General features: G+C 30.4%; 1 protein-coding gene across 1 annotated transcript in view; it reads left to right on the forward strand.

The window, feature by feature from the left end:
* The window catches only part of LOC106692686 (Insulin receptor substrate 53 kDa), a gene marked incomplete at its 5' end in the record, with an annotated part of 52,649 nt that overhangs the window by 25,924 nt on the left and 14,228 nt on the right, over nucleotides 1–12,497 (forward strand). Inside the window, 3 exon segments of the mRNA XM_067049634.1 lie at nucleotides 7,218–7,283; nucleotides 9,580–9,771; nucleotides 11,076–11,286. Coding sequence (XP_066905735.1) covers nucleotides 7,218–7,283; nucleotides 9,580–9,771; nucleotides 11,076–11,286 — 469 coding nt within the window.

Below are 12,497 nucleotides of genomic sequence, written 5' to 3' on the forward strand. Positions count from 1 at the left end.
AGGGTTGCTCCACTCCGGTAGGTCAGAGGAAGAGTGCTGCCGAGATAGGTCGCAGCTCTTGTAACTAAATAAGAAGCTGCAATGGTCCAAAGTTGTTATTTTTATTTTATTTATTATTTTTATTGTTCTAAGTTATTTTTTCCCCTAAATTATTAAAAACCTAATGAAAGCTATATATAATCAATAGACATATTTAAATTTTGAGACATATTAAGGTTTGTGGGAATGTTGTTGATCAAGAAAAAAAAAAAAAACGCCAATCAACCTCAAAATGTAAGGTTTTACGTTTTAAGACACATAAAATTCAAAAATCTAAAAACAATATCCGATCATCCACTCTCCTAAAGTCACAAGTCACCCGACGATGATTCTCGGAGCTTGTCATAACCATACCCCAGTTTCGAAATGGTCGCTACGTTGTTTTATACGGCCATATATCAGTCATTTATATGCAAATAAAGTTTTATTTTCTTCATACTTTTTCCTGCTTTTTGTCGAAGATTTATGAAATGAAATGAAAAATAGATTATAATTATGGGACAAAGCCCCTTTAAAACAATTATAAGGTAATTTTAATTTTACAATATATATTGGCCCAAAACAGTGTGGCCATAATTATAGCTTATATTAAAATTCTATATAAATATTCTGAATTTTTTTTCTTTTAGTAAATGACGTGATTTCTTTAGTGAAATTAAATGATTGACAAAAATGAGGTTAGATCGATGATTTATTATATGATTGTTTGAGAGTGGTTTATTCCATTATTAACATTCACAATTTTGATCCATATCAATCTCAGCTTTTATTCTCAAAAAAACCCTCCAAGGTTTCGGCCCTCTGGATATAAAAAGTTATATGTGACATGGGCAATTAGCCTTCAAATAAGATTTTTAAAAAATAAGACATCAATTTTTAAGGTTCTCTCCTTGAAAATGGCCTGAGGGCCGAAACGTTGCAGAGTTTTTTTGAGAATAAAAGTTGAGAGTTATATGGATCAAAATTGTGTATGTTAATAAAAAATGAGGTTTATTAAGATGCATGAATATGGGACAGTAGTCCCGAAACGTTGTACAACACAAGATAAAATATAAAATAAAATATATTCTATTTTTGGAAGTTTTTAACCTCAAAAAATGTATTAAAATCTATATAAATAATTTTAGATACAGGGATAAAAAAAAAATTTAAAAACCATCTGATCAAATACATAAAAAACAAAACAAAAAAGTAGTTACAAATTATCTGTACTATTATAATATCGGATTAGATTCTTGAAGTAAAAGGTAGTTAAATATAAGGGTTTTATACGAGGAAGAGTCAGTACGTGATGTATGTTAGGGGGAATGGAGTTCCAGTGGTATGCAGACGGGTAGAAAATTATTTATCAAAGACAGCAGGTTCGGTGAGGTGGAGGGTAGATGTCAAATAAACGAGACCTGGTATTACAGGATTCGATTGAGAATTTGAATTGCAGGTTCTCTAGGATATAGGAGGGGCGTTGAGTACTAATTACTTGGAATAGAAATGAAGCTAACAAATACTGGCATCGGAAGGATGGATAGAGCCACTTCAGCTCGGAGTAATACTGGGTTATGTGCGTATCTCTCCTGATCCCGAAAATAAATTGTACTGGGCAATTCATAAGACGTTTAAGTTTAGTGTTAAACCCACCTCAAGTGGACTATGTCTTTTTGTTGGAAGGCTTTAAAATGAACAAACGACAAACTGGTTCGGATTAAACATTTATTTGATCAATTTAAACATTTTAAAAACTAAAACTAAAATAAACAAAATATGACTAATAATGAATACAAGCCAAAAAATAAAAAGGCCCCTCAGATAAAAATAAATTAGTTAGATAAACTATGAAAACGAAAAGAAACTAATTTACAAAAAAAATAAATAAATACTAGTCGTAGGGTTGCTCCACTCCGGTAGGTCAGAGGAAGAGTGCTGCCGAGATAGGTCGCAGCTCTTGTAACTAAATAAGAAGCTGCAATGGTCCAAAGTTGGTGTAGTGGCTCATCGATGGTCCAAATATCCAACAGTCGTATTAATGTATTAGGCGAGCCGATGAACGCAGACAGGGCTGGTTACACACGTTCTTGGCCACTAATTATCCGGAACTCATATTAAAATCGAAACACAGAAGTGGTCTGGTTCCGAACTGTGATGGCGACTAAAACACTCAAAAAATGTCTAAACTATTAAACTATAAACACAGACAGGGCTCCTGAGACGCCTCCATGGCCACTAATTAGCCGTAACTGCTATAAAAAAACTAAGATGGTCGGTCCGATGCTAGGTGACGCCTTAGCAACAATTATCAGCCCCTAGTAATTGTCTCTATTACTCATTATCACACACAAATATAATTCCATTTTATCTTTTCAAATAACTAAATCCAATTAAATTAATATAAATAAAAATAAACGTTATTAAATTAAACACTAAGACTAGCTAAATATTATTTACAAAATAATTATATATTATGACGTTAACATTTAGATTCGAAATTACCCGAGAGTCCACCATATACCAGGCAGTCATTGTCATAGTGGGGGGATACAAGAGAGGAAACTAAGAGTTGAAGGGTTTTAAGTGGATAGATATAACGTAGTCTATTGAATTGCTTCAGGATAGCTATTTATGAATTATTTATGTACATATCGCAGCTATACTTGAAAAGTGGCACATCTGACAAAAAAACTGTAGGTTTAATTATGAAATGTCACTGGACAAATGAATGTATGAAATGATTGGTGGTATCGACATTGAACCTCTGGGTACACTACCTTTATTATTTATCTATGTTGCTTAAAAAAGTTTTGTGATTTTTTTTTTGGTTCATCGATATCATTTCACTTAAAACAAAAAGTAACTTATGAATGACACTAGTGTAAATGATTAGACGAAATTATTATATTAATAATATATAGGCAACTTAAAGTAAAAAATAAATCAAATTTTACAAGTCATATTTGAAGACTGCTTGGATAAATAACGCTGATTGAGACAAAACATAAAAAGGACAAACCGATGGAGCGGAGATAGGCTTTCCCTCCTCCGATAGAAAACACAATTTATTTTCCGAAAATGCGAAAACAGGAGAAGATTGATTTAGAGATTTCCTTCGACGGGGACGTAAATCAATTTTTTGTTTGCGGAGTCGGGTAAAGAATGTGGCGACCCTGTGCGCGATTAGCTTTATCGGCACAAATATATCGAATACATTTTTAAAAATGATTATCTATTTTATCATCATCAGGAAAAGACGATAGTATTACAGATTCAGTGGAACACTTATAAAAATACAGCATACTGTCAGTGGAGTAATAATAATCACAATTTAGTCAAATGTTTATTTGAGCGCAACGCCGAACTAATAAAATCATTTTTACTTATTTCTGATCGTTTACACCATTGAATCTAAGTGAAGTTTTGGTTGTAGAATTTAAATTCTTGGTACCCACTGCAAGAGGCTGGGTGTACCTCGGAGGACCCTGGACCCACAGGGTTGACTCAAGGCCACAACAACAGAATAATCCATTATCTGTCAGAGCCGGATTCGAACTCGGGTCCTTTTAGTTTGTAGAACAGTGCTTTATCCCACTGAGCCATCCCACTTCATTTTTTTTTTTTTTTTTCTTACCTCCTATTTTATTTATTTAAACAAATACAATTATATATACTACTTAGAACTAAGGATTATGTAATGTTAATCACATAATTCATAATAATGGGGCGTATAAAAAAAAAAAAAAATTACTGTTTTATTAAATTCAAGATTTCCAAGGACTGTAAATAATTTAATACTATTTTATACTTACCAATACTTCATAATCCCTTTAGAGAATTCTCTAAGCTTGTTTAATCCCGATCGAATTCTTCAAAAAAGCCTCAGTTTAGTCATTTGTTTCAAAGAAGAAACATGACAGTTTCCTACAAAATTCTCTTAATTTTAAGGCATTACTGGAAATAAAATTTCACAGCCGCTGATGCAATTCTTAAAATTATTAACTGGAAGATTATTGGTTGACCGTGTGTAAAGATGAAAGGAATATGGTCCGGGTGCGGTCAAAAAAAAAAAAAAAAAAAAACTCAAATAGTAGAATATACTATTTATTGAGCCAACGTTTCGCCCCACGTTGCAGGGCTTCGTCAGGTCTAAAAAAGATACAAACACATAGTTACAAAAGGAAAACAAAAACATAAGTGACGAGCACTGCAGCGGATATTGCCGTTAATTATTATTATTATTATTATATGTTAAAATTATTAAATATGAAGGGGAAGGTGTCCTTGACCAGCGTACTGCGCGGCGTTGATTAAAAAAAATTAGCAGTGGAGATAGTATGGAAAAGAAAAAGGGCTCCATTAATTGGATATTGATGAGGTCCTGCAGGAAGCTGTTGAGTCAAATCCGTCCACAAGTACTCGCGGACTTGCCAGGGAGTGTGGTGTGTCGAAAGATACTGTCAGTCGCCATCTGCTCTCCATGTGGAAGATGAAATAGAGCAGTAGACTGGTCCCTCACGAATTTACTCCTCAGTAATCAGCTAAGAGGTTAGAAATTCGTGAATAAAGTTTTTAAAACTTCGTGGGTTCGAACTCTTTCCTCATCCACCACATAGTCCAAACATCGCACCGTCGAATTAGTGCTTGTTTTGATCCATGGCCCATTTCCTTCTGGGGACATTTTTTTTTACGGAGGTTGAAATTGCGGTCCAAGAGTTCTTCGACAGCCATCCCAAAGAATGATGTCAGCGTGGGATGGAGCAGTTGGGTAATGACGGTAGATAACAATGGACTATACTTAGAGTATTAATTGTATTTTATATCAAAGAAATAATCATACAAATATTTGGTTGATAAACGGTCATAATTTTTTTATATACTATTTCTACAAAATCTTTACTATGCTGTACAATTCTTATACCTTATACGTTTAGTTTTGCTCTTTCCCGAAGGCAGCGCCCTTGTAAATAAAGACATTTTCCTTCAGGTGATCACTAGGCCTTATAAATCATAATAATATCTCGAATTCGGGGTATTCTTCGAAGAGTAGTCTCCCCTCCCCCCCTCCCTCGGGGGCTTAGGCAAGATAACAAGATGGAGGTCCTTTGCAGAACTAGATTGAAAAGATGCCGCCTGAGTGTTATGAAAGAAAGTCACGGGTCCTCCTCTCGTCCCTTTCAGTAGCTCTCGGAAAAGGTTTCTTTTCCCCCCTCTTTTCATCAAGATCAGCTCCGCAATCTCAGATCTACTGTACCATGTTCTCTTTTAGTCCATTCGTTATATATTTTCCTTTATTTAATGTTTTGTATTCAATGGAGGGTCTTCTTGTCGAGGTAGTTTATAAATTGAATCCTCCGTGAATGGATACTGCGAGAGTTCTGTCTGATTTATTTGAGGAATACTCTTTTTTTTTATAAACGTTTTCAGAAATATTATACCCTTATCTTTTTATGTTTTTATTATTATCATTGAACGTGAGATTTGTTCCAACACGAACTATTATCGAACTTTGGCATTCAAGTTAACATACTGTTATTTTTATTTACAACTAGTATCCTTCGCTAGATTTAAGGATGTTGATAGATTTATTGAATACAATTGAAAGTTTGGTATAAATTAATATATTTAATTTATAACGGTAAATGACATTATATAATAAAAAAAAATAGAAAAATAGCTTAAACTCGACTCAACCAATTTACACCAAACTTGGCAGTGGTTTAGGGCTCTATAAACTGTATCAAAGGAAACAAACTGGGTCTAAATAAACAAATTAGAATCGGAGATGTAAAATAAAAAGTTTGAAACCAATATTTCGCTCTTATAAAGGCATTAAATCGAAATGGTAGTAATTTAGGTGTGTTAAAATATTTTTTAGGAGTAAAACAAAGTTCATATGCATTTTTAGCACCTCTAGAAACTCTTAAATACAAATTCTCGGAAAATAAACTTTTTTTTGTACCAAAATCTACTTTCATTGTGATCAAATATATGTTATTATTAATATATTTATCCTGAGGAGAAGATGGTTGGTGGGGTGCGGTCAAATTAAAACACAAATAAGTTCAAGTAACTTATTTAATTGTGCCAACGTTTCAGCCAGAATTTCTAGCTTTCATCAGGGCTAAGAACATGGAATTAATAAAATAAAATGATGAGAGAAGTGGAAAATAATTTGTATACATAGGTAATTGAATAAGTAGGTAAAATAATATAATTTTTTTTTTTTTTTAAATTTTTGATAGATTTATTTATTGATAGATATTACAATCTGCCACACAGTTGTGGGCAATAGGTGATAGTGATGAATGATCTCATACATACTAAAATAAAAAAAAAAAAAGAAAAAAAATAAAACTCTTAAAATATATACAAACAGAAGAATAAACAAGATGAACATAATCAAACTATCTGTATGAAAAATAAATAAATAAAAAAACATAATGATAAAATAATATATACAATATTTACACAATCGACCTGAGGATCCCTGAGCCCACTCTATCCCCCACGTGTGAGGGGAAGAGCAGAGCTCAAGAGATCCCAGCGCACCCCTCTCGCCGCATCACTGGTAATGAGCCAGTGGAGACTGAGCAAGTGCGCTAAAGCCGCAAACACTCAACTTGAGTGGAGAATCTGACCATTGGCAGAACTCCAATTGTCCATTTTTATTTTAATAAGTCTCTTGGAATAATAATATAATTAAGGAAATAAAATAAAAATGAAGTTATATAATGCAAGGGAATATGAATCAATTAGTTATTAATAATTTTAAAATTAAAATTATGGAAAAAAAAATTGAGAGAAAGAAAACCTTAGTAATAGATGAATAAAATGAAGTTATATAATGCAAAGAAATATGAATATATTAGTTTATTAATAATTTAAAAATTAAAATCATGGAAAGAAAAATAAAATTTTTAACTTAAGAAAATTTACCATATTTTCCTCATATAAGTCATCCACGGTCAACTATCTCTCATGATTATGAATCCTAATATATTTATCATTTATTTTTTAAAATTTACAATCTCAAAAAAGTTGCAAATAAGAAATAATTTAATACATATAGTCTTATATAATATTATATATATTATCTTTATATATAATATCTAGATATAGATATAGATATTATGTAATATAGATATTATACATAACTTTTATTATAATAATAATTGTCTTCTTATTTCTTACAGAGCATGCAGATTCTGGAAGAGGAAAGGAACAAACTCGATGCTTTTTGTGAACAGAGTCTTAAAAATGTAAGTTTAGAAATTATATGAGCTGTAAACTGTAGTTTAACTCTTGACATTGCGATGTAAATTTCTGAGTTATTTTATTGCAGCTGAGTGATCTTAAGTTTAATAGGCACCACCATTAACATTTAACTCAGTTTATGGGCATTTGGAGTGGATGTAAAATATATTTTCCTGCCTAATTCAAGTATTTTTCCTATGTTATCATGAACTCTTAACACTTTTTATATACATTCAGAAAAATTTTAAATCTTTGAAAATTATTTGTAAATAATAAACTTCCTTCATTATTACTTATTAGTTGTTTTATTATCTAGTCATTTAAATGTAATACTTTTTATTGTTTGTCTATATTTCTTCTATCTAATATTATTATGCAATTTTAATGTTGTTATTCTAATTTTTCTTTAAAGCAATATTAAAAATTATCTTTAACTATATAGAATTTATCTTAGCAAAAATATTGTTTTTACATTTACTGCTATGTGTTGCTATTTCAATAATAATAAAATCACTTTATTATACTTATTCTTTATGGATTTATTATTCAGCAATTTTAATATTTTTATTCACTATTTCTTTGTAACTAAACTTTCTTTAAAGCAATATTAAAAATTGGAAGATTTCTGATCGACCGTGTGTGATATTAAAAGGAAGGTTGTCCGGATACAGTTTAAAAAACTCAAATAGTGGTGTAACTATTTATTGTGAGCCAACATTTCGGGCTTCATATGGGCTAAAAAAAGATACAAACACTTAAATGATATAAACATAAACGAACAAAGTAAATAGAAAATTAAAAGTATGTACAGTAAAATGTAAAAGTCAGATAAGAATAATAAAAGGTTATAGACAATTCATGAAAACAGAAATAACAACAGATAAAAAAAGAAATATAAAATACTGTATACACTAAAGATGAATAAAGTGGAATAAGAGAAAAATAAAGGAAAATTTTGACTTTTTTTTTTTAGTCCCAATGAAACCCTGCAAAGTGGGGCGAAATATCGGCTCATAATAAATAGATTCACGACTATTTGAGTTTTTCTTTTACCCCACCCAGACCATTTTCCTTTTAATATATTGTTCAATGGTCTAGATACAAATTAAAATATTATTTATAATAGTATATCAAAAGTAACAGAATATACAAAAATATGTTACATCCATAAATATTTGAAATCTATAAACAAACATTTATAACAGATATAGTTATGGTATAATATATTAGTAAATTAGACATATATAATTAATAAATAAAAGCAGTAAAAAAGAGATTGGGAAAACTGTCCTACAGATATTTCATGGAATATATTTAATTAATATTTGGCTGTATGGAATAAACCAATAACAACAAACAAAAAAAAAATTCAAAAAAATCTCATCCTTTAACTTCATTTATCTTCTCTTTTTTTGTATATGTATTTAATATATGTAATTAATTACACCTGCAAAATTCTTTTAAATAAATTATTATGTTATTTTAATTGAAAAGATATTATAATTAAACAATTTTATAATTGTACTGGAAGTATTTAGAAAATGAATTAAATTCTCTAAATGGGGGTGTTAGTCCTCTTAGTCATGAAAAATCAAAAATTTTATAGATCTGTAAGAACAGTTGAAGTATATAATAGAATTATTATCAGTCAATTTTCTTTGTTTTTCTGGTTTGTGCTGTTAGTGCCATCTGTTGGGTTATAATGAAAGCTGCATTTCATCAAGTAAACAGAGTTCATGGTATTACAAAGGTCTTTTTTATTCAATAAAACAAAAAGTGGGGTTTTGATTTTTCTTCGCCTCTTCTCTTCAGTTATTTTCTATAATCTTATAACAATGATTGAAGGTTTTAAATTTAAGATGTTATTCAAATATGCCAATTTTCTTTTTCTAGAGTAAGAAATACATACCTGTTGTAATTCAAGGAAAGTACTAAATATAATTTATTTTTTTAAAAACCTCAAACTGTTAAATTTTCAATAAGAACCGATTCCAATAATCTAAACTTTTTGGTAATATGAACACCCCTCCCTGTAGCAATTAGTTTGGATTACCGAGATTGCACTGTATAATCAAAACTTTTCTTTTTATCTAATTTCCCACTATTTAAGCAAAGCATCAATATGAACTTTATCCCTCAGTCTATTGATGTGTTACTTGGTCCATATAGACATTGGCATACTGTAGTGAATTACTGAGAGTTTATTCATATTTAACATAAATTTAAGATTAGTCATTATGCATATTTATTAATAGATTTTATTTTAAATTATTATACATGATCAACATATATAATTTTTAGGCCATGACTCAAGAAAGGAGACGATACGGATTTGTACTGGAAAGACAATGCTCTCTGGCGAAACACTACCTTGCTTATCATACTGCCGGCCACTCTTTGTATCAAGCACACTTGGACCAGTGGCAAGAAGTTGCAAAGAGCAGAGAAGTCCTTCCACAATCAGTCGAAAACATGTTCGCTAACAAGTTGACAGTAAGTGAATTGCTATTGAATATTTATTGTAATTTTTTAAGGTTTATTAAAATAAATGTAAAGGAAATTTAATAGTTTTTATTTATTCTCAGATCTAAAATATAGCTTTGAAGATGTCATGGTTTAAATGAAAAGATTAAATATTAAATTGATATAAGAACTTTATTTAAATTATATATAACATTATTGACTCTTATCTCAGGCCAGGTTTTCCAGACAATCAGAACACAATGACACTTAACTAATATATATTATGTAATAATTTAAAAATTATTAAAATAAAATAAATTTAAATTTGATATTTTTTAACTCAATTTCTGATATCTTAAAGATACCTTGGGTTCAAATTAAAAACTTTAATCTAAATAGATAATAGAATTTTATTTAAATTTTATTATATAATAGACTCTTAATCTTAGGGCGGGTTTCTAGGCAATCAGAAACAGACACTTTTACTATTAACACTTAATTAAATTAATATCTATTTTACACATGTATTTAAATTTAGGTATAACAAAACTAACCAAGTTCACAATCTTTTTTTGATGATTCTTGGTATCTTCTTTTCTATAATGCTATGTCCTAACGTCAAAAATGGCTTCCAGTCCTTCCAAAAAGCTATCTCTCTCTCACAACAATGGCTTCCAAACTTTCCCGTTTCCAGCCGACGGACGTCCTCTCATTAGGCAATCCAAACTCAGAGTCTCTTATTCTTCTTGGGTTGTCTTCTTTTTTCAAGATGTCCACCCTTGCTTGACAGAAATTGATGAGGACCTCCTCACCCTGGAAAACATTATTTCCCCTCGTACCCAAACAACGAATGCTTCTCAAAAACCAAAACCTGTCTCGATGTTCCATCTAAACATCAATTATTGCACAACAGTTAGGGATTTTTGCAAATGATTTACTTTCTGAATATTATTCTTTAGCACTATTTCTTGACTTCTATTTTATCTTAAATTTACTGTATTTTCAATTATGATGGGAAGAGTTAAAATAGTGTTTATGATATTTGAATCTGTTCAAAATGGCCTTGATTCAACGGACTTTTTGACTGAAGGATACGTACCACCATCTTGGTTTTGTTTTGAATCACAAATTTATTATAGACAATGAAAATTGGTTAGCTTGATTTTTGGTTCAACAACACAAATGAACAGTATTAAAATGATACATAAAACAGAAACATGTTAAAAACCCTTTATACATCAAAATATACTATTTACTCAAAAAGAGCATATTACAATATATATACATATATTTATTATTTTAAAAAAAATTAATTTGTATTCTTTTAATTGCAGCAAGTGAGCTTCTGGGCTGAAGACGGTTCTCCAAAACTTGATGAAGATAGAGTTTCTCTGACATCACAACTAAGGAAAACAAAGTCTGTTGATGCTTCCTGTTTAGACATGAGAGCAATGGGTGACATGTCCAGCCCTCCTTCGCTTCATCCTCTCGCCAGGGCCAAATCTGACTTCAATCTTACTTCGTCTACTAATTCTCTTACTCATGGTAATATATAATAAAAATAAATAACCATCGGTTGATAGTTGACCGTGTATATAAATAAATGTGGAGAAGATGGTTCATGGTTGATGGAGTCATTGCTTATTTGAGTGCTTCACTGATCGCACCATCAACGATCTTCTCCTTATTTATATTATAGAAATTATTTTTTAACTATTGGTATTAGTATTGGTATCTGTCGAGGGGAATTAGTCCGGTAAGTGGTCCTAAAGGTACTTTTGACCAAGTTACCAAAGTTGTCGCCATGAACTAACCAAGGTGGGAGTGTCAAGACTCATTTCTCAAGACCGCCAAGAAAAAATATTAACTGCTCCAAGTGGGAATCGAACCAACAACATTTTGAACCGAGTACTCTGGAACTCACACCCAACCCACATGGCCGTCACATCCCTTACATTCTAACTTAAAATATTATTCACTTACTGATAAAATTTAACACCACCCTTATACTTTCCAACCAGGACAGGAACTATGCATTATGATCCAAGTTATCAATCTATCGAAGCCAAAGTAATAAATTTTAATGTATTTGCCAAAAAAATTCAAACTATCAAACAATTAGTATCATTAAAGCTTTCGCACACTTATCTCCATTCAGTGAGGAAAAGATGGTTGGGGGGAGGGGAGAAGGAGGTTTTGGGACATTCAAGGGAAGAACACTAATTAGTGGTTCTTATTTTGCCAACATTTCGGCCTGAATTTTAGTACAATTTCATACAAACAATATAACATTCATGTCAAAATAAAAATAAAACACTATAATAAGAAAAATATGACAAAAAAAAACAGTATAATAAATCTAAAAGAAGATAAAATAAATGGGTAAGTAAAATAACAAAATTAAAGAAATAAAATATTAGCCAAAGGGTAAAGGGTGCTACTAAGACTAAAAATTATATGAATAAATATCAGCTAACAGAGATATAGTGAACATGAGTTAATTAATATTGTAATAATTTAAAAATGTTAAAAATAAAATAAAATGAATTTTGATAGTTTTATAACTTTTTTTCAAATATAAAAGATAATTTGGGTTCAAATTAAGAGCTTTAATACTGAATAGATAATATAAATTTTATTATATAAAAAGACTCTTAATCTCAGGGCGTGTAATTGCTAGACAATCAGAAACAGGCATTTACTATAGTTACAATTAATTAAATTAAAATCTAGTTTACATTTGTATCTATTTTTAT

Source organism: Halyomorpha halys, unplaced genomic scaffold (genome assembly GCF_000696795.3).
Source record: "Halyomorpha halys isolate HHAL.00 unplaced genomic scaffold, Hhal_1.1 Scaffold67.1, whole genome shotgun sequence".
Lineage (NCBI taxonomy): Eukaryota > Metazoa > Arthropoda > Insecta > Hemiptera > Pentatomidae > Halyomorpha > Halyomorpha halys.